Source organism: Pomacea canaliculata, linkage group LG5 (genome assembly GCF_003073045.1).
Source record: "Pomacea canaliculata isolate SZHN2017 linkage group LG5, ASM307304v1, whole genome shotgun sequence".
Classification (NCBI taxonomy): Eukaryota; Metazoa; Mollusca; class Gastropoda; order Architaenioglossa; family Ampullariidae; genus Pomacea; species Pomacea canaliculata.
In genome coordinates, this window is record NC_037594.1 from 7,880,494 (window position 1) to 7,907,220 (window position 26,727).

Sequence of the window (26,727 nt, forward strand, 5' to 3'; positions counted from 1 at the left end):
TGGTCAGGGAAGAGCAGGCGCGCGAGCGCTGACGTAGCTCTGCGTGACGTTTCTTTTGCGTCATATAGTGAATGACGTAAAATGACCTGGCACAGTGTAACTGGGGCGACGGGAGGCTATGGAGAGCCAGGATTGGTGGAGAGAGTCTCCAAGAAAGACAGTTGGATGGTCGTCCTGGTTACCTGGTCGCTAGGTGTGCCTGATTGGAGGAGGGAGAAAAGGACGTGTTAACTAGGTGAGGCTAACGGTTCTCGTGGAGACGAGACCAAGGAGTTGGTGTGTAGAGAGCTCCGTGGGGAGTGTACAGTATACAGTTAACTACACAGATAACTTCACGAACTGCGTGAAGAAGTTCAGTGGGCTTCACAGTTAACTACACAGATAACTTCACGAACTGCGTGAAGGAATTCAGAGGATTAGCCTGCTGGTCAGTGATTTCGTCAGCGCCAACCATCTGAGAAGCGTTTGGAAGAGGTTGACGCTGGAGGGGGTAGTGTCCTTTTATTTTGTTTCATCCTCATCTCATCGTTAGTTAATTTCATAAACATTAAATGTGTTAATCGTTGGCCGGACCTTTTTGTTGAAAAAGGTGAAAGAGTGCGGCGAGCGTGGTTTACATGCAGATGTTTACACGCGCTCGCAAACACATTCAACACACTCTTTCGTAAAAACGTTACACATTATTAGACACTTGATCTAAAATCTTTGTAGTGGTCATAGGGTATTTTCAAACTGCATAGTTAACCAGTAAACCAAATACCCTAATGTTCATTTATCATTACTTTTCTTTTAGAGAAGCACCTTGGCTAGACTATGAACAAGAACTGTAGGCCTTAATGCCAATAACGATGGTTTGATCCATCTATAGCAGCTCACCCAGGTTGTCCAGTTTGTTAAAAAACCAATGTCATAGAACAGCATAATCAATTTATCTGTCGTTATGAGATTCTATTAAAGGAAAATATAGCAGAGAATAGTTTATATTTTCTGTACAATAGATACTTTATGTTGATATGACTATCTTAAATGTAGCAGTGTATATATATGTAAGTTAAATAGTATGTGTGTCTATTCAGTTTTCTGAGTAGTTATTGACCCTCATTAGCTTAATCGCAGGTCAGACAGCTGAAGTAATAGAAATGTGCTACTAGGGATGGACATGTGCAGACATCTGTGTGTATTACCTGCCTGGAAGACAGAGTAATGTTACTTATGAGAAAAGGTGAATGTAACTATAATATAGAATTTTTGTGAGATCACAAGGGTATGGGGAACATGTATAAGTTTCTTTATAAATTGAAATTTTGCATATTGATTTATAAGATCTTAAGGCTATAAGAACCCTATACAGAATCAACGAAAAGCAATTAATATAACAACAATGAAGTCTCTTGTGTTATTTCGGTGCATAGACAAATTACAGCACTATCTACATCAAGGGCTGGACACTGAGATGATCCTCATCCATGGTGTCAGTACTTCCGATACATTTCTCTGCCGGGTTTTGGTAGGTCTAGAACGAAGAAAATAGGACAGTAGCTGTCACTTGATTTTGCATATTATACAGGTGTATGTAAACTTCTACAGATGAAAAAGTAGTCATGTTATTTTTCTTTCAAAAACTCAAGTTAAGGAAATTAATAAGTCTTTTAATCAACTGTTTTAAATAACTTCCAGTGGATTACTCATTATAATTTATTGTCCTACAGGAGGAGAATTTTTACCTGTCTTTTTCTAAATAAGCCGCAAGGACACTGCGGGTAGTTTCAGAGCAGCAGCAGCAGTGAAATAAATATGTCAGAAAAGAAAAGAACGAAGTGAAAACTATAAACCTTCATGACAATGACGTCAGAGGAATTTTCGGCCTCCTGTGGAGGTTCATTCATGCGGAACAACTTCCTGGTAAAAGGGAATACCAGCTTTGGATCGAGAGTAGCCTTGTTTGTGGAGCCTGACGAATGGAAAAGGAATTCCTTAAGTAAAAAAGCTGGATGTAAGTAATATTAAAAAGTGATTTTAATTTTACGTACAAGATCATATAAACCATACCACGACGGAATGATTCAGTGAATGCATATCTCAGACCAAAATCATTTTGTAATTGTAAACATTGTCAATGTCAAGAAGAAAAAAAATTTCTTTTTCTGTCTGAGTAGAGAGGATTTGTATCTTCTTTCATTCACAAAAGAAGTGGACTGAAAAAGTATTCTTAAGACTGACCTGTGATGAAGCTGATAATGATTCCAGTGATTAAGGTTACAAAAAACCCAATAGGTGAGAGCCACAGGTAAGAAATGTCATAAATGAAGAACGTGTCACCCCTGGTTCAATACAAACATTCAGCAACAAATGATTAACACATGTGAAATTGAAATAGCAGTGAAGTAGCGTCAAAAACATTTCACAAACAGTGCTCTATTAAAGCTAAAAACATCATTTTCTTGAAACTAAGAAAAAAAAGAAAAGAGAAAGAAAGTCAAAGGAAAAGGATGAAAGAAAGTGAGAGTAGCAGTAAAATTAAAAGAAAAAAGTAGGAACGTTAAAAGAAAAAGATTAATAAAATAGAGACAGAGAAATACAACTTACTGAAAAGAGACTTGAGTTGGCAAAGTGTAGAAACAATGTAAGGGAAAACTTTATTGACCATTACAAGAAATGAGTTTACAACCACTCACCGCCGTGAGTGAAAAAGGTTTGTGATGTTGCTGCTTGGATTCGTGTCCGTAGACATCTCCACATCTGTCATGGAGATATCTACAGTCGTGAAGTTATTAAAGGAATAAGAGTAACTGTTATTTTGTGGGCAGTTGTGTGTCGGCCCCGGGGGTAAGGCAAGTGTAGGGGCACCGTACAGCAAGGAGCCAACAGATATCCACAGGTTGATGGCGATGCCGATGAGGCCACCTCCGATGGCGCCCTGATGATGATGGACATGGAACAGTCAGACAGGAAACAGCAAACAATAGGGCCGGGCTTAATGTAGGTTAGACTTATGTCTAGTCATTGCGTGGCGTCTAATCTGTGTATGCTGTTTCCTGAATCTCGAATTTTTTTCCTTTTCTCTTTCATTGTCTCGTTTTAAAAAGCAAATCTGGCAAATGTAAATATACATCAATACAAACTTAACAAAGAATAGACACAAAAGAGATGTCGTCCATGAAAACGGAAATAATATAATAGAAAATCCTACATATTTATTTGTCCAGGGAACCATTCCTGCCATAAAGAAGATGCCGTTGATCGAACCACTGCAGGCTCCATCAACCGTAATGGTAATCTTAAAAAAAGGGATTTCACTCTTAGTACATTAAACGTTTACATATATGTCTATAGATTTATAGATTAAAAAGAGACGAAAATAATACTAGGTGACGGCCAGAACTTAGCCATACTAAGTAACCTGCACAGTGGTACCTGTGTGACTGGACCACGTATGGAGCGAGCGAGGTATGCGAGACCAATAGTGAGACCTCCATACAGCAGCACTGGAACCGAGGGCAGGTAAACTTCATTAGCACAAGACAATTGTGATATCTCATAATCTGGAGGCTGATTTTTCTATTCATAAAAATAGTTTCTATTCTTTGTTTCCTGATTCCTCTTTGTGTCTTCAATGTTTGTCTTTTATTTCTTGTCTGAGTAGTTCTTTTGCCTTTTGTCATTCGCAGTCTGTCCATGTCTGCTACGTATTTGAAGGGCTGACAGCACGCTTCTTCTTGATGGATATTTATTACACGAAGAGGAGAATAAGTAGATCTCGCAAATAGTAGTTCTTATATCAATAATCGAAGCAAAAATATTCAAAATCAGCTTATAAAACATGTATTATTAATAATTATAATATTATAATCTGTTGATAGCTAAGTGTCCCATATACATATATTTTCTTTGCAAAACAGTAATCGGTTGATTCCCTTTAATTTTTTTCCCCATTATGAAATATTTTCTAAATAAATTTTCTGTATCTGGTATTTACAGGAAATATTCTCATATATTGTGTAAGACAAGTTTACCAGATATCTTAGCAATGACAGTGACAGTTGCATCATGGTAGCCTCTCAGAGGTCGTGCCAGGAGGTCCTCCACAGTATTGGCACCCAAGGCGTTGATACCGGAAGACAGAGTGCTGATGAACCATCATAGTCAAGTGGAGTTTTTAATTGACAGTTTTAATTAACAATGATGTTCTGCTCAAGGGTTTTTTTTATATTTTTTCGCCATCTCAGATATTTAGAAAACATATGCACACACTACTATCTTTTTTGCAGCTTATCTATGTATATGTATGTCTCTGTCTCTCATACACTGATCAGTTTGTAACAACTAATACATTAAAATTTAATGTTCCGCCTCACACACAGTCGTTTTGTACTTTTTCCTAATCTTTTAAAGCATATCACATTTCATTGCGTTTGTAATCAAGTAAATCAAAGGATGTAAACACAGGGACACAGGATCAAAGAAGGGATACTTTTTTTTAAAGAATGTTTCGTCTCCTCCCTCTCTCTTTTTTGAGGATTGAGAGTTCTGTCCCTTCGCCTAACAGGTTGAGGTGATCGGCTGTCCTTTATATTGTTTATTTTTTGTTGTCGTGCTTCGATTTGGATAAAAGTGTTGGACCTTTATGTTTACATGTTCCTCTGCTGAGTTTTCTTCCTCATCTGGTTTGTAACATGCCTGTATATAATATATGTAATGTTATTTTGAAGTGCGAACTGTTTGGATCTATCGGCTAGATTCCATTCCGCTAGCTTCACTCGCTTGGGAAGCTACCTTGAGCTACATTGAGTAAACCGAAGTGAGGATCATCCTTTTGCAGTTTTATGTGATAACATTTATTCATATTTTTAATATTACTAAATATCATCCCAGTATTCCCATGATGCCACTAACTAAATTCTCTGGAGTCGTTACCGTTACATCTGCAGTTATCGTCCTTTACTACCGGACGGCAGCGAGTTCTCGCGTTGTTCTTCCTTCAACATCTGTGATACATTTTGTTAAATTGTTCTGCATCTTTGTTACTATTTTGTGATTTTTTTTCAGCTCAATAAGTTGGCCTTAGGCTGAGATATTGCGCTTTATAAATTCCCACATTATCAACAACAACAACAACAACAACAACAACAACAACAACAACAACAACAACCACCTTTCCCAAAATACAAGTCCTTTTTTACGCCCTTTTTTTGGCAATTTTCTCAGTTCTTGTTCTTGTTATTTGGTTCCTCTTTGTATATTTTCTGTATTTGATTTTATTCTTCGAATAGTACAGTTGTTTATTCTTTTATAGTTCATATGCTATTTGTTTTCCTGTCTCTCGTATGCTGTCCATGTTTCGTTCTTGTTCTTAAGCTCTAAAAGCATCCTCAGGACTGTGAGTATGAATTTTACAAATGTTGCAATTATTATTTTCTTTTTACATGTTTACAGATGCATACAGCTATTCTCACACTCATATAGATATATCATCTACTCAGAAACACATGATATTAATTTTTCTAGATCACCTTTCAAAATAAAAACATATCTAGCTAATGTCATGAGGGAATCATTTCTTAATAAAGAATGGATCTTATAGGCAATAGCATTGAGACTATAGTAATTAAAAAATTATAAGTGTTAATTGGCAAACTTTTAACAGTCTTAAAAGACATTGTTTCTGTGTTACAGAGCATTTCTTTACTTTACTTTTCTTTACTTTACTTTCGAGCATCATATTTTGTCTTCATTTGATAATCATAAATTAAATGTTCAGTGTCCTAAATTTTATTTAAGTATATATATATATAGGTAGAAAGTATTTGGACCTAGCTCTAGTGTAAAAATACTTTAGAACATTATACAATCTAAGTATATTTGTTTTGAGCCTAGTTCTCTTAGCCAGTTCTTGTTCTGAAGGGACCTATTTTCTTCTTCAACCATTCACTTTAAATATTCATACTAATCTATAGTCTGTCCGTATTTCACATAGGCCAAGATCTTGCAGGGTTATGTGAGCAATATAGAGATAGCCAGACTTAAGGATTTATTGTTTGTTAAAACACCATCTATACATTTCCAACCAATCGCATAATTTGGATGGGTTCGTTCGTTCGTGCCTGCGTATGGTGATAAATGGTTTAAAAATAGAGAAAACGTGTGTGATGTAGGGGTGTTTCTGTTACTTTACCTGAGTGCACCACTAAACAGCATAGACATATATAGACCAGGCATACCAGGCAAACTACCCAGCAGACTGGGGACGAAGTATGGCATCATCTGCAAAGTGAAGGTATTATCAGGGATTAGAAAGTCAGTCGAGTGGCATTCTCTCTGGTTTGCTGGTAAAACAGTTCATTCCCCTTTTATGTCCTCACCTGGTTTCTGCTATCGATGATACCCGCCTGATAGGGATCACACCCGATTGTGACGACATAGGCGTAGAGCAGGACTCCCATGAGAGTCAATATGCATTCATTCAACAAGTTGATGGGAGCGCTCAGAAGAAAGGCTCTGCCAATGACACGAATGTTCATATTTGGGGACAGACATTGAGCCCCTTATCCATGCAAAAGTGAGTAATTATTTTGTTTACCAAACACTGATCAGAGTGTTATTAGGCTAAGAGCTTTAGTTTATTACCAACTGGACAAGTCTCAGAGCATTAATTAAGAAACTTTCCACTTTCCATTGCGAATTGCAATCGTTCAAAATCATTCACCTTCTCTTGTACCTTACATGTCGTTGATTTTACAAATCAGGTGGGCAGTGATAGTTAAGGCTCTTTGATATCACGTCTTAGAAACAAAAACGACCGTTTAAAACGTGCGTGCATGCGTTTGTGTGTGCGAGATAACTGTGAACATAAAAAGGGTTTTTGAACAGTATGTTTTTCAACCTTTCGCTAAATAATAGGTGATTAAAAATGTTTTACAGTTTGGCCTTTTTCAGTGTCTTCAAGGAACTGATGCGTTGAGCAATGGACTGTGTGAAACCCGAAAACATCGTGAAGCATCCGCCAATAAGAGTGGCCCAGAGTGAGTGACGCTCGCGAACATCCGGATTAATCCTGACACAAACACAGTGCCGTTGTGATAATGATGACGGATGATTGATGATTATGATGATGATGAAAAGAGAACTAAAACCTCAAAAGCTTACTCGCTGAACTCTATTCTTCCTCCTTCCGAGGCAATGCGGAATGCTTGCGTCAAACTGCCCACATGGAGTGTACACTGTTGACAGAAACAAACACAGCAGATTTATCTTTTTGTTAAATCTTCTCCAGCACAACAATAAAGGTGTCATTACTGTCTCAGTTTAACAGAAACTAAGAGAATTAGCTTTCAACGCACATGACCACGTGATCAGCTACCATGCCAATCAAACATTCACTGGATGTCACATGGTTCTCACGTGACCACAAGCAGTACCCACCACAAACTGACCCACTAGTACTCACCATAACGATAACAGTGCCGACGCCGATGACGTAAACGCCCGTTTGGAAGACATCTGTCCAGACGACGCTCTTAATGCCTCCCTGTCAGGAGGGAAATATTTCATGAGAGTCAATAGTAGGCGAAGTCTGGCATTACAGAAATTAAGAAAGATAAACTCTAATAGAGTTAAATGAAGCCGTAAATTGTTTCAATTTAATCTGTGGTACGGTAACGTAATATAAATAATATCTACATCAGGAGGTTAAACGTAGCTCCAAAATGTCTGTAGAAAAAATATTTTAAAATGTGATAAGATTACAACTTCCATATTAATAAATTATATTTGAAATTAATTTTGCTAAATAAGTATTAACAGCGAAAGACATCTTAAAAACGACAAAAATTTTAACACTGGCCCAGATCTTTAACAAAAGTGCTCGGAGTATTTTAAAACTTTGTGCTATCATTTAAGGTAGCATTTTGCTTACCACTGCTGTATACAAAGTGCAGATGCCACCCAGAATAGCAATCGACACCCACAGAGGCAATCCAGTAGCTGTGATCACAGGAACAACAACAAACGTAAAACCACTAAAGGTAGGCAACTGTGACAAATACTGAGTGGGGGAGGGACAGCACAGACCAACAGGGAAGGGGAACACCACTGCTACATTGTCTTACTCCACCCTTCACGCCCCCTCATCAGCTTTGCACTCGCTCTCGCACAGTAGAGAAAACCTGCCTTCCACTCTGTCATGGACCATCCACAGACACGCGCATTCTTTCCACAAACCAAAATATCCTGATCGCTTGAGGGTGGGCGTACCTTCTTAGAGGCACGAATAATTATTCAATTCAAATACAATGTCAAATGAAACAAAGGCAAAGTATCAACACTCATAGATTCACTCCTTCATTCGCCACACAAGATATATTACCAATATATTATCATTCATCCAACGTACTATTAAAGTTAACAATAAAATCGACTCTCATAAATATTGTCACTGATGAAGAATAAAAAATTAAAAAAAATGTTCGTTCTTGATGAAACATTAACCTTTTTATATTAAAGTCTTTGAGACCCTCCCAAGTCCTCTATTCTAATTAGTCCCACTGATCTTCTTTCCACGAAGTCTATTTATTATTAAAAATAAATAGTTTTTTACGGTACCAACAGTTTACAAGCAGAACGTCTCGGTCTTGCGCATGCGGTCGCCTCCTAGGTGTTTGGCAGGATGATGTTAGATTAGCTGAAGGCCGGGAGGAAACCTTTCCTCCACCGGCGCTTACTCTCAGGCTGTTAAGGCGACAGATGGAGGTCGGTGCACCAGTCTTGCACCACGTTTTCCGTTCTGGGACCGTTGTTTTCTCGCTGATACCAGTGTTTGGTTTCTTGACCCCACCAAGAAACTGTACTGCGGGATGCCCAAGCCACAGAGCTCCCCCACGGTGCGGACACGGACTACAGTAACTCACGATCTGTGAAGTACATCCACCTGTAGTTTAACCACGGTATTACTTCCCGTAATATTTATTCCGCTGTCGCAGCAGTAGCGAGAAAGTCCCGAGAAAATCCACCAGCTTCCACTTCGGTTCCGCCGTTAGCTCTCTGCCCACCGTTTTTTTTCTCTCTAACGTTATTTTCCTCTATCTTTTTCGTCACCTTGTTTTGACATCACAGTTTACGTCATTTGCTCAAGGGCAAACAACTTCCAGCCCACTACGCTAGATCAGATCAACCACGGTTGTCGATCTTCCCCCCTAACCCATTCTACTAAGTACTTGTCCGTTACACACTCGCGTGCGCAAACAACAAACGGGACAACGCAATTTACATTAGGACAAATTGCTGTTATTAGTACAAAAACAACTAAGGTGAGATGCAAACATTCGTAAAGTAGACAAAAAATGAAAAGCAGGTACTTAAGACCGTTTGAGGAATTATGTGAATTTAAGTTTTACTTCACTTACCCCCACCTACCTAAACACACACGGAGCTATATTCTGTACAAATTATCAAAAGCTTATTCGTATGTTTTATGTGGATCAAAAAGGCAAGGGGCTGATGGTGGCACTGGAGTAAGAAATCCCTGTCATACAAATATTGCTCAACATTTTACCACCGACAGATATACATGTATATATAGACAGATATATATATATAGACAGATCTCCATTTGACAGTACCCCAACATAGGTAATTACTCATCTCCCATGAGTTCACTTTTTTGTTGAAAACCTTTTGACAAACATCTGCCCATTGCGCCTTCCTTAGCTAGTGTTTGTGTTGTCAGGTCAGTCGGTGTACAAGCTATGGCGCTAAGGTGACGATGTACCATCTGTAAAATTATAAGATTGAGAGAAAATGACTTACTTGTGTTTTCTTCACCGGCCATACAGTATCCAAGATTTGTGTTGATTTGCCATTCCTGGTGACCGCTTGACCTCATCAAATTTTGTTTTTGTGTATTCAGCTAATAGCTAGCTTAATTTCTCTAGCAAAGGTCTTGACCCTCCAGGTCTGTAATTCCCGTTAGTGACACATTGCCAACTGCATGAAAAGATGCTGCCTTCTTTTGTCCCCACATCAGGGCAAAGTAAAACATTACGACACCCCAAAAATAAAGTCAAAAATAAAGCAATCCCAGCTTGAAGAAAGTCACCTGTCAAATCTTGTTTACGCACTAATTTCCTATCTTTACTACTGAAAGTATGTTGCATCCCGAGTGAAGCAGGAGGGCGCACACCTGACTTTCACAGTAAACTGTTAGGTCTTTGTGTGTCATGTTTGGTCGCTGCCCTCACCTACCTCTCCTACAATCTCTCCCGACTTGCTTCAGTTGCAGCAAGTTAATGGTTTCTTCACGTGTAGCCGCCCCGTTGTAATGTTGTACTCCACAGGTTTGTATTTTTTCTACACGGATGCTATTAGTCGCTCATTTTCTATTGTCATCTTGCTTGTAATAGTGTCTGTCACCATGTTCTTGAGCTAAATGTCTTGGGGGCGTCTTCTATAGCAGTCCGATTACACATACACGACCCTCTCTCTTTCACTGACCTGTTTGTAGGGCTATAGCTGGCGAGAAGAGAGCCATTGCCATATACAGAACCTGTAGATACAGAAAATGTATACCAGTTTTTCAAAACGTAAATTTTCAAAGTAACCTATAACGTGATCACAGGTAACCTATCGCCCTCTAGCAGCTATGAAAGCCAATAACAGCAGTGTTTGTGAGCAATACATCACCTAAGCAGTATGGAGGTCGTGTGTGTGTGTGTGTGGGGGGGGGGGATCGATGTAATTTTATCTGCTAAGTCTCAAAGAAAGAGAATTTACCTCCAAAATTTATTTGATTTCTTTTGTCTGCGCTAAAGGACATCACTATAGGATAATATGGATCAGGCAGAGGAAAGTATAAAAAAGACGTCTGCCATAGTCAGATGATTACCTGTTGTTGTGTGCACAGAAAGGTCTATACAATACTGCTCTCAAAAGAAGAGTCTAAAAGAAGGTGACGATGAAATGCAAGACGATTGTCCACACTTCGTGGAGCTAATCACATCAAGTAATGAGACAGAAAAGTTCGAAGACGACAGTGCAGATATACATGCATACACCTAGTGAAAACGATATTTGAAAGGTTGACTTTCAAAGCTGACAGGTTCGTGATTGCCAGTGTTGTCCATAGCAATGGGAATCCCATGGGAAACGTCCCATGGGATGGGATGGGATGGGATGGGACAGCACACATTTGTATTTCCCATGGTAGTCGATACTGGATATTGTAAAATAAATTTACGCTGAAATTTGCAGTTGCGTAAGTAAATTATTGGAAAAATGAACATAGATTTCCACTGCTAAAAGCAAGTGCGAAAATTGTTTTGGCCGTACCAGCAGTGTTGTCCATAGGAATGTTATTACCATAGGAATCCCATGGGAAACTTCCCATGGGATGGGACAGGCATAAATTGCCATGGGATGGGATGGGATAGAAAAATATGGCCCATGGACAACCCTGGTGATTGCACTTTGGCAGGTATGGCTGCATACGACAGGAGCTCTAAATGTCAAAATGTGTCCAGGGGACAGGTGTGTTTCAGACAGGTAAAAAACAACACTTTCCTACCGTCTGCAACATGCCGAGGATGGTTGCAAACAGGCGGACACACTTGGAATCGAACCTCAGCTCCAGGTACTCATTAACACTGGTGATTTTCAGTGGGTAGAGGAGGGGTACCGCTGTGAACAGGCTCACGATGTAAGATAAGGCTACACCACACCCTAGGAACAGGTACATAGTTCCAGTGTTAAACACATCGGCAGGTACACCAAGCAGGGCGATGGCCGACTGGTAGGTGATGAACATTGACAGACACACTGGGATCATCGACATCTGACGGTTACCTAGGAGATACTCCACCTGACGTGAAAAAAACATTTAAAAAAGAAAGGCAAATCATTTGCAGTTTGTTTCATCAATTTGTTAGCTTGTACATTTCTATAGATTCTTTGTTACTAACAAGAAAACTGATTGTCATTAGAAGATTTCAGAGCAAGTACTGAGCGTTTCTGGTGCGCAAGAGTTTAAAACAGATTCCAGTCATACTTTCAATCAAGGTGGGGAACAATTTTGTAACGTATCAATATGTTCAATGTTATACTACAAAAACAAGAGAAAGAGAAACATAGTGAACTCGGTGATAAATTTATAGGACAACACGAGTTCAACATTTTGTTTATTGCGGGTTAAGTTCAGTTTGAAAATAATAATTCCATAAAAAGGAGAACAAAATTATACTTAATTTTTAAGAGATAAGCCTTTAAACATCGGCATTCTCACCTGCTACTAGGACAGCAGAAGAAAACTACTCTCCCAGACTGGAGAGTTATGTTACTAGCTAATAATGTTTGTAACAGCGAGTGTAGTTGACAGCAACAGCACATTGTGTCCTGGTCAGTTTTCTTTTACTATGGATTAAAAGGTTTCCTCTTCAAATTCAGCTCATGCAGACGACGCTGTTTTCAGAAATACTTTCCTTTCGTCACTTTCTGTTTTCTCTCCCTCGTAAATAGATTGTCGACTCTCTCTTTTTTAGCGATGTTTCGGCGATGCTTTGGATAACAAAACTCAAAAATGCTGATAAATATTATCAAAATTGAAAAAATGGCTCATCTACAAACCTTTGTTCTCTGGCCGCCCCTGTACACAGCAAAGAAAATCCCGATGCCAAGGGAAACAATCATCAGAGCGGCCATGACGACGTAGTCTAACCAGTGAAGATAATTCATCTTGCCCTGCACTGGTTCTTCACAGATTGTAGTGAACTTTAGAAACTGACAGATAAAGCGTAAAATATTACATTAATAGCTCTGATGTAAATTCTCGCTCTGTCGCCAGTGGGGAATATTGATGTTTTCTCCAGTTACTACCTCTATCACTCCATCTTCATTTTCTCCTCAGTGAAAAAAACACTACTAAAGGAAAATGCATATCAAATACACCATGCAGGCTTTCTAGAGCCTTGGGAAAAGGATACGTGAAGATGGTTAATTTCTGTTAGCAATTTCACACTTCTATTGTATAACTCGCCCGCTACAAGGGAGAAAGGCGCGTTGCTACCAGTAGACGAAGCGCTGAATGCCCGCGAGTAAAATTCCGACTGGTATTTTTAAAATGTATATCTATTAACCAACAACGTAGACAATTATCGGCGAGACACCGTCTTATATAGAGCACTTTGAAAACGTGGTGTAAAGTTTAAGAAATATAGGTTTCGTTTACTGGTAATAAAATAAAATGAAAGACTGTAACTTTACGCGACAGAGAATTCACAAATCGGCAAGTAGGTCAACCCATAGAAATTTACAAAAAAGTTATTTACAGTATATAAACAAACATGAAGTACAAACAACACATATTATATTATTGACATTAGTATTTAATATACATCGGTATTTAAATTTTTTTACTGTTTTTTTTCTTATTTCAGTTGATTGAGTACAAATCCATGTTGAATTGAGTAACAGGTAACCAACTTTACATGGTGCTTGATCACGGAATCTTTGCCTATATTTAAACGTAACGAAATACCTGATGGGTTGACTTTTTCAGCCTTTAATGGGAAGTAATCTATAGTGGTACAAGTCCTTAAGGTTTCAGTATTTGCCTCCCTTATGTATTCATTCATATACCCACAGAGCGATGTTTTCTAAGATGCTACTACTAGGTAGGACATACCTGTACAACCCTGCCGCTACGAACAGTGTCACATACAAGCCAGACTGGGAACAAAAGATGAGCCACGGTGATGATGATGATAACTTATAATGCACAACATCCTGACCAAGATAAATCGCACTTTCTGGACAGACCAGTCATGATAAATGAAAGATAAAGACTTTCCCATGCGTATCCAAATTCATAACCAGAAAACAGAAAGGAACCAAACAGCTATAAAAGACTTGCACTTACTAGTGCTTACTAATTATATGTAGCTGAAGCAAATGATATGCGAGACACGTATATGTATTGTATGTAATTGAAATTTTGCATATTAATATATTGGATCTGAAGGTTATGTGTATATTTAGATGCAGCTGAACACACCAGGCTATTCAAAATGTAATTTTTCAACTATGTATAGATGTTTGTATGTATAGATAGATGGAAGTGTAATGAAATACCTATATTTATTGAATCCTGCCCTTTTCTAAAGAGAATATGCCTAAAGATCATATACTTAGGTTCAAATGATACAAAAATGTACATTTTCTGTTGAACATGATGTTTTGTAATGTAAATATGCGTGTATCTCCCCCATGTCACAATGACCAGGAACCATACACATTAATAATGTCATGTCACTCAATGAGGATGTGTTTGTGTACTCATACTCCTGTTTTTCAGCTTTCCCAACTATTGATTGACTGCTTATGCTTGTTGGCATTTTACATAAGCTGACATTAAGTAATATTTAAATAATTATATTTTTATTCAAGCTGTTGCCAAGTTAGATTCTTCGCCAATTACTACCTAATCTGCACGCTCCGCTGCTCCTGTTAGGAATGGACTTTTTTGTGGCCGTATGGAAATCATTCGGCATAGAATCTTTTCTGGTTTCGTAAACTACAATAAACTGCATCATCTGAGGTCGTTTTCCTGCAAGCTTTAAGCAGCAAAGATACGTATACTAATGATCAAGTCTTGCATGCAAGGTACAATCACTGTTGTTTAAAGAGTGTGACCAAGAACCGCAGTTCCCTCAATGTCGACCTACACATTTACACAACACATATTCCGGTACAGTTAAACACTACACTACAGTATTTCTCGCTACACAACTAAACACACATTAAACAACTAGGTGTCTTAAAATCACCAGAGGACAGGTGTGGACAGTTTGCTTACTGACCTACAGCTGTATTATGCGTAATAACTAGTAAATATCTTTGACGATGTTGCAGACAATTTTATGCCTAAAGGAAATAAAAGCTTCGAAATTAAGGCGTTTTATTAATAAAAACTGAAATTTCACACATTGTAATAATTTACTAATAGTTTTTCAATTCCTAAACAAAACACTTGACAACAATATTACAGAAGGTATTGTTTTTACCCCACCTGATCCATTTAAATCCGACCATATGGACAAGTCTTATCCTGGTAGAGACAGCAGTATGGCATATAACTCGATTCTTCCAAAGGAAAGAAACAGTATTAGATATTCAAAAATTTTATGATCATGAGAAGTAGTCATGTCTTTGAAGAGTTTGAAAGATGGCATCAGCTGCTGATTTTCAGACATTTTCCGCTCTTTTCCAGCCTTGTGACAACTGTACATGGTCATATGTCTCTTCCACAATAATCACTTTTTTTCAGATGAAACATGTCACAAACATGTTAAAGAATGTACTTGAATACAGAAAGAGAGTTTTAAAAAAAGAAAGAAAAATATTAATTTTAATCCACCTAAGAAATGAAAGTCTGTTTCTGTCAAGATTGAAATAAAGTCCACGTAAAAAGTGAAGGTCTGTTTCCTTCATTGTCAAAGAGCCCAGACAGTCTGTAAACAGAGATTAAGTGGAAAAAGAAAGATTACCGTCGTTCAGTGAAACTCCGGAGGACGGTCAGAAGCTGGTCGACTCGGCAGTTTCAATGAAAGTCTGCTTTGTTCGTGTAAGTATAGAAATCTGAATTTAATCCCAGCACGTGATTTCAGCAGGTGGCTAAACCACTACAGGCGTGTTGGCTGGTTAATGACTTGCACAGAGCGCGCACGCGTGTCTCGCGCCGACATCACACGGAGATCTCGTGAGTGGAGAGAGAACAATAGGTAAATAATGTATGTGCAAAGAGGTAAACATGCCAGACTCCTTCGATGCCCCTAATGCTCAAACCGCCGTTTAACATAAGGAACATAAGGATGCAAGAGATGAAGATGGATCAAGCTTTCAAACCCAAAGAAAAGATAATCATGTCTGCTGTAGTCATGCAGAAGGAAGTTACATGCAGCCTGTCTTAGGCTGACAATCTCTGGTGCTTTAAAGCTAATTGACTTTTCGTGTGTTAATTTTACTCTTTTTTTTTTTTTTTGTAAGCAGACGATGTAATCTGTTTTCGTATGAATATATTTCTAGTCATTAGGGAACTTACATGTCACTTTCAGTTTTTGAGGTAACTGCACATTTAATCCATCATCATCATCATCATCATCGGGTGTATCATCATCATCATCATCATCATCATCATCATCATCATCATCATCATCATCATCATCATCATCATCTTCTATTTCATGAGGAGTTAATAGATGTGATTAGTGATCTTCACTCAGATATCGATTCGGAATCTGGTTGTTGAGCTATTACTTTCTTTAGTCAGTTTACTGAAGTGGACAATTGATGTGTTTATTGAAAATATAAAGGTGTTTAATGGATACCCACTTCAATAAATTCGCCAGGACAATCCAGTTTTGGCTAAATTTTATATTAATTCTTTGATATTAATCAAATTAACCAGAAAATTTATAAAAGTAGAATGAAAAGAAAATAACATTTATTATTTATGGTTTACATTTGTGCATAGCTTAGGATTTACTTTAAATTTAGTCAGATAAGACATAATGAACCATCTTGCATGTTGTGACTTCTGGATATACATACAAGTATTGGCTCTTCAGTAACTGCATTGGCTTTAGAGCAGAGTAGTGCTGAATGATTTTCCATTGCAGTCCGAACAGCAGATTGTAAAATGTGATTCTTATTCATCAAGTCAATACTGTCATGTATATATGGGAGTAAGTATGCTGTTTTCTCTTTTCATTTGTTTTAAATTTGTATTAATATATTTCGCACATTGTAAAATTTCTTCTTCAATGTAGACATAAAAACATTTCATGGGATTAAAAAGTGTATGTCAGTTTTCAGAAAAAATATGCAGTTGATGGACATAAAAACATTTCATGGGATTAAAAAGTGTATGTCAGTTTTCAGAAAAAATATGCAGTTGATGTCTTTTGTCTGTTTTGAATGTCTCAAAGCATGGAAAGTAAGTAAATGTGTAACAAAAAAGTATGGATGGTGAAAAGAGGTCGCAGCCTTTATCTGTAACTTTAAAACAGACTCAGTTTCCCCCTCCTCCTCCTCCTCCTGCTCCTCCTCGTCTTCCTCATCTTTTCGACTGGTAATTTCTTTCTGATAAAAAAAAACCAGTTTTAGAACTGATCTTGATGTCAGATCTTAAGGTGTGATTTAAAAGAAAGACCGAATAGCGCTGACAAAAATAATAATTCAAACAGCTGATAAATTGAAAACCATTATGCTTACACTATTTCCGGCTTAAGAAAGACGGGGAAAACAACAAAGTATGATTAAGAACCCTCAACCTTGTGTGGCTATGACTCCAGCTTTTATTCTAGCGCCGCTTTGACAGTATATAATACAGTGTCCTGGTCGTGCGAATGAGCTGAACATTGATCACTGTAGTGAACGAGATTCGTGTTGTCCGTAGTTGTGACATAGCAGAAGAATGCACCAAAGAAAACACACTTCTGCTGGGTACAATGCAGCGACTTTTGTAGATTCCAAGGTCGGCTAAGCGCGGGTGTGCAGTAGAAAAAGACAACCACACCAACACATTAGATAACGCACGCGACGAAGGAAAGCCAGAATTTCTACAATGACTCCAATGCTACAAGGTTGTCCTCCACTAAAGGAAGCTGCTTATCTCTACTAGCTGCTCATTCACATAAGTTTCTGTTTTGCTAACACTGTTATTTTGTGGTCGTAGGTGTCTTAGTGTCACGGGACGGCTCTCGGCGCTTGGACTGATTCCATCCTCTCCACCCGCGGGGACCGCCCGTCTCGTAGCGGGAAAAGACACACCCAATACATATTAAGAAATGGTATATTTACGAAAAAGTTCTATATTATTAGAAGTTAAACGTTAAAGTCCCAGAAGTAACCAAGACCTTCATGTCTGACCTTACTTTTAGAACGGAAGATGACCTCTTGTATCAAGTTTGCATTTAGGGTTTATTTGTATGTCTGTTGTTCCTATATCTCATCTACTCCTGTCTTTGCCCCCTTTTCTCTGTCTGCATTGTCTCTTATACATTAGGTGTAATTTACCATTTTTCTGAATAACTCCCAGCAAACACGCAAGATTCGGCCAAGCTAGGGAAAGTCTTGTCACATTGGTTTGCCCATTGCCAGTCATCCCCCAAACAAGCGCCAACGTTCAAGGTACGCGCACAACTATCGCAGCTGTTGCTCTATCTAAATCCGTGATACCACTTTGATGTCGAAAGTGTACGCCCCTTTAATGTTCGATTGCAGATGAGTTTTTACAAGTTATGAAAGTGGAAAGTTGCCCGCTGTAATCAATAGAAAGATACAGATGCATGTGGTGTTAGGTGGTCGTCTTTTGTGGCGTGATTTTTCTGACGAACACCCATTGTAGTGTGAAAGTACATATAACTGGTTTAACTTTTAGTGGCATTGTGCTACTTCTTTAATTCTTCTCGAACATTGCCTGCTTGATTCTCACTTCCTTTGAAGATTTCCCTGATCTGCAACAACCCTTCTTGCCAGTTTGCGAAAACTTGTCAATGTTGTGCTCGTGTAGTCGGTGTGTGTTTATGTACAGCAATAAGAGGGCGCTGTTGGAAGTGATCTACACATACAACTACTGATGACAGTCCGCACAATCGTGATTGACCCCCGATCATGTCGAAAAGCAGTCTACGCGAACACACTAAGGATCAACACACACCTTTTCGTTCACGGTGACTCGTCCTTACCTGCAATCGCAATCGTGGAGTTCATCCATTTGTATAGTTGGCACCGTACACCAACGGAACTGCTACCTTCCCCGACACATAATCATCCTGAATGCCACGAACCCGAGCATAGCCAGAGCCTACTACTTCTATGATACGTTGTAAACAAACACGCGCACACACACACACACACGTGCGTAACATTTTGTCTCTCATTTACAACAAATACCACACTCTCGTTTTTCAAGCCCTTTTCAATTTATTGAACATACACTTTAATGAAGTACAGTAAAATAGCTATTCGTGCTAGGTCAAGCGGTGGATTTACAGGGATAGTGTTTGTCTGACCACAGAAGTCTCCCTGCTAGATGCAAAATACGGGGAAAGAAACAATTTATTGTTTACATTTCTTTCTTACTACCCTGTATCTTTATCATAAGAACATAACATGTATTACCGACTCTACAACACCTGGACAAAAGGGACATGACAGGATAGTAGCAATGTCACTTTGAATGATCACAAAATGCAAGAAATGTGAACAAACGTGAAAATAGTGGTGAATGCACACCATGTGCCAAAAACATGGTTATACCAATGACTTTTTTGGGGCACTCCATGCAACATCCACAATAGCACAACAAACAGATAGTAATGTTGAAAGCAATCACAGCTAGATATTCGTACATATTTATACATTTGACTATGTCCTTTTCCATGTGCCATTTCTCCCTCTTTGACAGGTAACCACCATTGCAGAACACAAAAATAGAGTTCTCAAGATTTATAACAAAGCATACTGTTTTATATAACATCCTTAGTAAGAATATGTTGTAAGTAAATAACATGATATACGAGTGAAAATTCTTTTCACTTAATTTTCCTCAAAGCAAAAACTGTGTTTGTTTCCCTGTTTTATTTACTACCATCACTTCAAACTTTTAGGAGAATGAGCTACGAGAAGGCAGTATACTGTTATGCACAATTCTTTTCTCAAATGATAGTCTCTAGACATATATTGTGCCACAGCAATATACTTAAGAATAAGCTCGTGCCTTGCTCCAGAGTGGCATATAAAATATATTAAACGGCTTGTTTCTCTGGGTGAAAGCAACTGGATGCACGGTGTGAATGTGGCTTGTATGTATTCTATAAAAAAATAACATTGCTAAAAAAAAAGAATTATAAGGTTAGACCGTTCTTGGTTCAAAAATGTAGCAATGAATTCATAAAGCCTTTGTTGATGTTGGTTGTAGCAATGCTTTGAAACAAAATAAACATGCTATCATCCATTAAATACCTTTATATTTTCAATAAACATATCAATTGTCCACTTCAGTAAACTGACTAAAGAAAGTAATAGCTCAACAACCAGATTCCGAATCGATATCTGAGTGAAGATCACTAATCACATCTATTAATTCCTCATGAAATAGAAGATATGTTTTTGAAAGACCTCCTAATTATCAGTAGGCATTAGACAATGTTGATAAATTCTCTTTATATCAAAACGTTGGGGAAACTGATGTGCACAGATTAGGTATATTTTCAAAAACTTAAATTGCAACCATGTGAAAATATTATGTACAAATCAAGTGTAATAAACTTTTGTGGGTGTTTTTATTTGCAGAATACAGCAACTGTGTTTAAATATTTCTTAAAATGCCTAATCCTTAACCCATACAACATATCAGACTACATATTGGGCACTTCTTGCCCAGGAAGTCTTGGGCATGAGCTGTCTCAAGACATAACACCTGATGATGGTGAAATTCTATAATTGTGTTACCCACAACAAACCATTAAACAAACACATAAAATACCATTTTCACAATCCACGTATTCTTTCCATAGTTTCCAAATAATGTAAACTGAAATTATTGGCTTATAACACTTATAATTAAAATATATTTACATCCATAAAATGAAACTGTCGCACTACTTGACTACAGGTCTAGTGGCACTGATACAGTTCTCTATGGAGTCATTAAGCAATATACCATGAGGAGTTTCTTGAAAGTTAGACTTATTGGACAACATATGACGATATGTTTAGCAAGTGTCTTGTACATGTTGCTGTAGTCATGCTGTGACAAAATATGATAGCATGTTTACCCAGTGCCTTGTACATGTTTCTGTAGTCCCTGCTGTGACTATGTAGAAAAGTTGTCCTCTGCTCCAATGCCATGCAACATTTCTGGACAGAAATTTGTCCTTCTAGCTGTAGCATTCTGCATTGCTCCATCACTTTCATGCAAAATGCAGTCTCTGGCTTCTTTGGTGTTGCTGGCCATAAGCCATTTCTTATTAGTGTTACTGCTTCTGGCTCACATTCACAGAACTGTACTTTCCTGATGTGATCTCTGCCTATAATAATAAAGAAAAGAACATAAAAGTCTTTTATCCTTCTCATTTGTATGCTGGTTTCATAATTTATCTGTTCATGATAGGAACAGTTTGAATAGTATTGTCAACATATGTTCCAAAATAATTGGTATTAAACAGAGGGACTTGACTTCCTTCTGTGATCAAATATTAATTGGGAAAGCTTCCCGCATTCTGTCCATACCTGAGCATGTGCTAGCGGGAGAATTTGTTTTATTAGGCTCCGGTAAACGCTATGCCATGCCAGTATGCAAAACCAATAGGTATCTAAAATCTTTTTTGCCATCCGCAGTTCAGCTACTCAATCACAGATGAACTATCAGCGATGTGTGTGTGTGTGTGATGGGTAGGTGTGCATGTGTGTGTGTTTTGTGTGTTATTTTTTTTTCCATATACATATATTCTGGACGCAGGGCACAGCTCCCATGTTTAAATTGCCCATTGGGATTAATAAAGTCTGTTGTTATTGTTATTGTTAAAATGTGCTTTTAGAATTTGATACTGTTCTACCTTTACAGAAATATTATGCAACATATTCTCATTGTTGACATATGATGCTACTTCTTTTCTTTCACACGACATGTTAAAGTCAAGGCTAAGGTAATTCAGTAAAGTAAATATTCTTACCTTTCAGAATTGTAAATTAAAGCTAGTTAGAGCTTTCGTTTATAATTGTATTATTACGTATCCATTTCTTTGAATCTATTTCATATATTTATTTTGTCTGACATTCATCAGTTAGTGCAAATTAAAAGTAAACATAGGAAAACATAATTTATAGATCATTAAACCAAAAAGTGGCAATAGGTTATAAATATAAAGTCTGGCAAGGAAGACAGCCCTGTAAGCAGATGCCACATGCGAAGAAAAAGAATTGCATGCCCGAGACGAAAGCAAAACCCAGGACAGCTAACCCTCGCTGGTGAAAGTCCTGACTTCCGAACATTTATTCACGTTAAGTATCTATTAATTAACATTTATTCACAAGCTTGTTTGTTTTGGTTAAGACAAGGTTCTTCCATAATGTGATATTTTGAATGCATGACAGTAAAAGGTGAAAAAAAAATTGAGAAGAAATGCTTGGGTAAAATCTGTTTTTCTAGGAAACATAATAATCTTGCATATCTACCTTGTGCATCAAAAACTCTAATCTGACGGTAGTAGAGCTTGTCACACTGGTGCTCACACAAAATGGTTGCTTCTCTTTTCACAGGTAGAAACAATGATGCATCCTGACAAAACAATAGCAAGTTTTAACACAAGCTTGCAGCATTCAAGTCTATAAATATGCCATGATCAAATTATGGAATTTATTTAAGTTTCAAACCTCATCAAAAGTATAATCAATGACATTGTAATGCACAATGGTGTATCAGTTCTTACATTAGCTAAGTCTTACCACATTTCTGATTCCTTTCAGTTGATTTTCTGAAGCATGTGCTTATATATATAGAGAGGGAGAATATATATTGAGAGAATATATATTCAGATTGCCAATCCCATTGTGTATATTTACATTTACATAACAATCTAAAAGATTATAAAAAATATATATCCACAAATGTTGATATACTGTACTTACTTCTTTCCAACTGTATGTCTGATGATACATCACCAAACAATGGATCTTTTCATCACATGATTTGCCATATAGGCTTCAAGGACTACAATCAGGAAACCAGATAATCTTTGCGCAGCCACAGAAGCTGCACTTTTTTGTGGCAGGTCTGAATTCTTCTGCTCGCAGATCTTTCCAGCCCTCAGCCTCGGACACTTTTTGTCTTCTTGTGATTGCTGACTCCAGTTGCACCTGCCCTCGTAAGAATTGAATGGAACTAACTTTCTAATACATAATGCTGTCTCGAAGAATATCTTGGAAGGTGTCACGTTCCTCCTGTTGCTGGGTGCTTACACGTACATTTTGACCCTGTTGAAGAGTTTTCTTTAGCCGCATCCAAGCTCTCACATCCACAGCGAAAAATCGTTCCTTAAGTTTTCCAAGTTTACGCACAAGGAGGGTATATCCAGCTGCTTGATTAAGTGCACACGTCTTCACAAAATTAAAAAAAAAAATGCACCGAGACAAATGGAGGAGCTCACAACAGGGATACACGAATTAGTGGGGTTCTCGTTTTCATTAGCTTTGACACTAATTCTTCTTGGTGATATTATAAATGTTTGATCTATTTGTATAATTTTATTTCTTAAGTTTACTCTTCGAAATAACCAGTTTTTGGTTTGGTTTTTTTAATTTTGTTTTAAGTAGAAAACATCGAAATGACTCCTCCCTTCAATAAAATGACTAGTTACGAAAAAATACTTGCTAACTTTGTACTAGAAAAAAATCACACATTAAAGACTAAGGATAAAAATATAGTATTATAGTGCACACAATATTTCATTTCCCCCCTTTTCCTTCTGCTTTTGTGATCCGCCTCTATACTTTTTAGAAACCCTAGCAGCATCGGAAACCATAAGCTCAAGGGGTCCACCAAGTTTGTCTTGATCCGACTGTGATACAGGGGGTCAATCTATCGCAATGCTTGACTCGTCTTGCATAGCGCTGTCAGCGCATAAGTCAAGCTCCACGCTCGCCGAGGCGAAAACAGAGTGCGGGAGATCATGCCCACATATAGGGTCGTGACCCCTAACAATGGCAATGACTCTTCGCCATGGCGTGCTACATACGACCACATGCGTGCAGGCAAAGCCGCCATTTTCAAATGTGTGAGTCTACACTTTTCCCAACAGAAAAGCTTCTCAAGCGGTCAATTTCTATACTGATACATGTGTTCGACGCTTCGATAACAGTACGTATAATTTTTATACTCTATATTAACATAGTTATTGAGATTTTAACTACAGAAATGTCCAAATTTAACGCAGAATATCATTCTAAGAGAAAAAAGATTAAGAGTACACATTAACGCAATAAATGCACAAGTTTTCCAGACACAGGTAGAAATCGTGCTCAGCAGTTCTGAACGCTTGCATTTGATAATTCTTTAGCCGTTAGCAATGGAGAGAATTTGGAGCTGTCAGAATTTCCTCAAATTGCGATTACGAAAGTGGAACGTAACAGAGCTTCGACAGTTCCGTCTGTTTACTGGTACGATAGCGTTAAAATGCCAGGTTTCTTCGGGCAGTATAATATTTTTTTCTCTTATTTATTGTGGGGTTTGTTTTTTTTTTTTGTCTTGCAAGTCCTGGGCTGTGTGTGAACTATGCTGATTATTAGGCTCATAACCTTTCATGTTTATTTGTTCAAGAAGCAGTGTTTGTATGGTAAAGGATTTTTGGTGTAAAATGTACTTGCTTTGTCACATATTGCTGATAATGTTGACAGATTTGGTCCTTTGGACTCTTAACTCTGCCTCTCAATTTTATATTTTTTTTAGGCTAGCTTAAACGACTTTTTCAAACACCAAACTTTCCACTGCAGCAGCTAATTAAGAATATTTGTCAAAGAGCAGCATAAGGATTGTGTTCCCAGTGGTGAACCAAAAAAAAAACTTATATAGATAGCCCATTGACAACTGATTGTGACTGGAAGTATCATTTCAGACAACTTTAATGGTCTTTTTCAACAACAAATCATAATAACTGCATAATGGTCAATAATTTATTTTACTGTTATTCTAGATAGCTGGCTGCTGGCATTTTAAGATGAAAGTGGTCACAGGGTGTGCAACTTCCCACTACAATCTATTGAACCAGATGCAAGCTTCATTAATTAGAGCTATAAAGCTGATTCCTCATGTCCTATGCTTCCAGTTCTCCTGCACAAGTCATTAAGTAAGTGCAATTTACTTTTTGATTCATAATATTCATAATCCTTGTGCAGAAAGAAAATTTATGAAGCATGTGACCATTAATGGTCAAAATGACTTCTATGTTATTGTGTGCTGCAGATTTAAGGAAGGAGAAAAAGATAATACCTGAACTGTTTAAACACAGTCATTACACCACAGATAGTGTAGCTTTTGTTGTGATGCTGCACTATAAGAGTGTGTTATTATTATACTTTTGATCTTGATTTGTGAAATCTTATTTGCCTTCTATATTTATTTCCATGCAGGTAACTACCAAGAATCTAGCTGAATCTGCAAGGGACAAAAATGTCGGAGGTGGAGAGTGATGACAAAAATGCTCCCACTCAACCAAAAAGGATACGGATAACTCCGATTAGATTTCGGTCTGTTTTCATTTCCTCTGCTTAATTTTAGGGAATTTTTTTTGGTGGACATCATGTAGGGACACAAGGCTGTGTCCTCTTTCTGGTAAAATAGCATACAGTGATAAACAAGTTTTGTACAATAACAAGAAAATGTTCTTTAAAAAAATTTTAACAACCTATCAGCAGCTGACAGTTTTAAATGTACTAAGCTGAAAAAAGTTTATGCAAATGTATTCATTTGACACAGGGATGCACAGCTAACAGCGAAGGAGAGAAGGATGCCGAGGAATCACTATATGCTGACCATTCAGTTATGCAGCAATGTCCACCACCATTGCCATACTCTTTGCCACTAGTGGTTGGCACCATCTCAAGGGTGTCCCCAAGTAGCAGCTTTCAAAAAGGACTGTTTCACCTTTGCCTTCACACCCCCAGCGCCTTCCGATTCCATTGTCTGGTTTTCAGCCTGCCAGCATAAAGACCCATAACCCTTGGAAGGTAATTTAAAGCCATTTTGTTTATAATCATTTTAGCTTTTTTTTCTTCTTACCCTTGCCAAGAGTTATGAACAGTGCTTTTATGAGTTAAACTGGAAGCGGAAAATCCCAGCCTTTTGCCATAGTGAAAAAATTTGAAACAAATATGGATCACATATCAGATAGATATGACAAATGGTAAAGATTAACCAAAATTAATGGTATTTTCCAGGCATTGTGAACTATAGCAAAGCTAGAAAAGATCATTATTTTACATGTTTTCTGCTATTGTGTTCTTAGGTTAGAACTAAACTAGAGAAAGTTGGGATGCAACAACTGTCTCTTCTGGAAGAGATGAAGAATGATACAAACAACCTTAAAAGGATGTTTACATGGATGGAGGAACAAGAACAGGAAAGGCAAATGACACGGGAAATCTGCCAGAGGGGTTCCAGTCTCGCTTAACAATCAGCAGAAGATGTAGAGAGTCTTGAGGGAGATATGAAGACAGACCCAAAAAAGGACATGCTTGGTATGTGCTTTATTCTGATTTGTTAGTAGGAGAGTCAAATCTTTTTATCTGATTCCCTTTAAAGGTTTCCATACCATACCATTCATTGTATAAAACTAATGACATGTTTGCAGTACTAAAAAGTAATAAAGGCATTGTTATGGTGGCATTGATTAGAGCAGATAGTAAATTTTCTGTACCCACTTTTGCTTGGTTGTATGAAACTTCCTGAATTGTTGCTGTCTTTTTTTTTGGGGGGGGGGTGTCTTTAAATACTAGTTGTCATAACAGGTATTATAATGTTGCCCACTGCAATTTTTTTTTAAATGATGTGTATTTATTTTTGTCTGTTTTCAGGAATGCCATTCGGTGATGCGTCGGGCTTCACATTAAAGCATGTAGTGAGGGGCATTCTATCTGTGCTATTTTCAACTGAGTTGGCCTGATCTTACAACTTCAATGGGACTCAAG

The 26,727-nt window shown here is 37.8% G+C and overlaps 2 protein-coding genes across 2 annotated transcripts in view; both read right to left on the reverse strand.

The window, feature by feature from the left end:
* Positions 1 to 684: 684 nt before the first annotated feature.
* Positions 685 to 26,727, reverse strand: part of LOC112564517 (sodium-coupled monocarboxylate transporter 1-like) — a 30,494-nt gene continuing 4,451 nt past the window's right edge. The window contains exons 2-18 of the mRNA XM_025239379.1: positions 15,528 to 15,736; positions 12,610 to 12,762; positions 11,555 to 11,848; positions 10,486 to 10,537; positions 7,913 to 7,980; positions 7,445 to 7,525; positions 7,144 to 7,217; positions 6,917 to 7,051; positions 6,360 to 6,495; positions 6,173 to 6,261; positions 4,014 to 4,126; positions 3,415 to 3,485; positions 3,191 to 3,277; positions 2,676 to 2,917; positions 2,221 to 2,321; positions 1,833 to 1,951; positions 685 to 1,513 (exon numbers count right to left, since the gene is read on the reverse strand). Of these exons, the coding sequence (XP_025095164.1) occupies positions 1,430 to 1,513; positions 1,833 to 1,951; positions 2,221 to 2,321; positions 2,676 to 2,917; positions 3,191 to 3,277; positions 3,415 to 3,485; positions 4,014 to 4,126; positions 6,173 to 6,261; positions 6,360 to 6,495; positions 6,917 to 7,051; positions 7,144 to 7,217; positions 7,445 to 7,525; positions 7,913 to 7,980; positions 10,486 to 10,537; positions 11,555 to 11,848; positions 12,610 to 12,717 (1,854 nt within the window). The 5' untranslated portion in view covers positions 12,718 to 12,762; positions 15,528 to 15,736 and the 3' untranslated portion in view covers positions 685 to 1,429. The remainder of the gene's footprint in view (positions 1,514 to 1,832; positions 1,952 to 2,220; positions 2,322 to 2,675; positions 2,918 to 3,190; positions 3,278 to 3,414; positions 3,486 to 4,013; positions 4,127 to 6,172; positions 6,262 to 6,359; positions 6,496 to 6,916; positions 7,052 to 7,143; positions 7,218 to 7,444; positions 7,526 to 7,912; positions 7,981 to 10,485; positions 10,538 to 11,554; positions 11,849 to 12,609; positions 12,763 to 15,527; positions 15,737 to 26,727) is intronic.
* Positions 18,944 to 23,165, reverse strand: LOC112564520. The gene is made up of 3 exons (XM_025239381.1): positions 22,675 to 23,165; positions 22,222 to 22,324; positions 18,944 to 21,074 (listed from the first exon to the last, which is right to left on the reverse strand). Exons 1-3 carry the CDS (start codon positions 22,702 to 22,704, stop codon positions 20,734 to 20,736), a joined length of 474 nt encoding a protein of 157 aa, XP_025095166.1. The 5' UTR covers positions 22,705 to 23,165; the 3' UTR covers positions 18,944 to 20,733.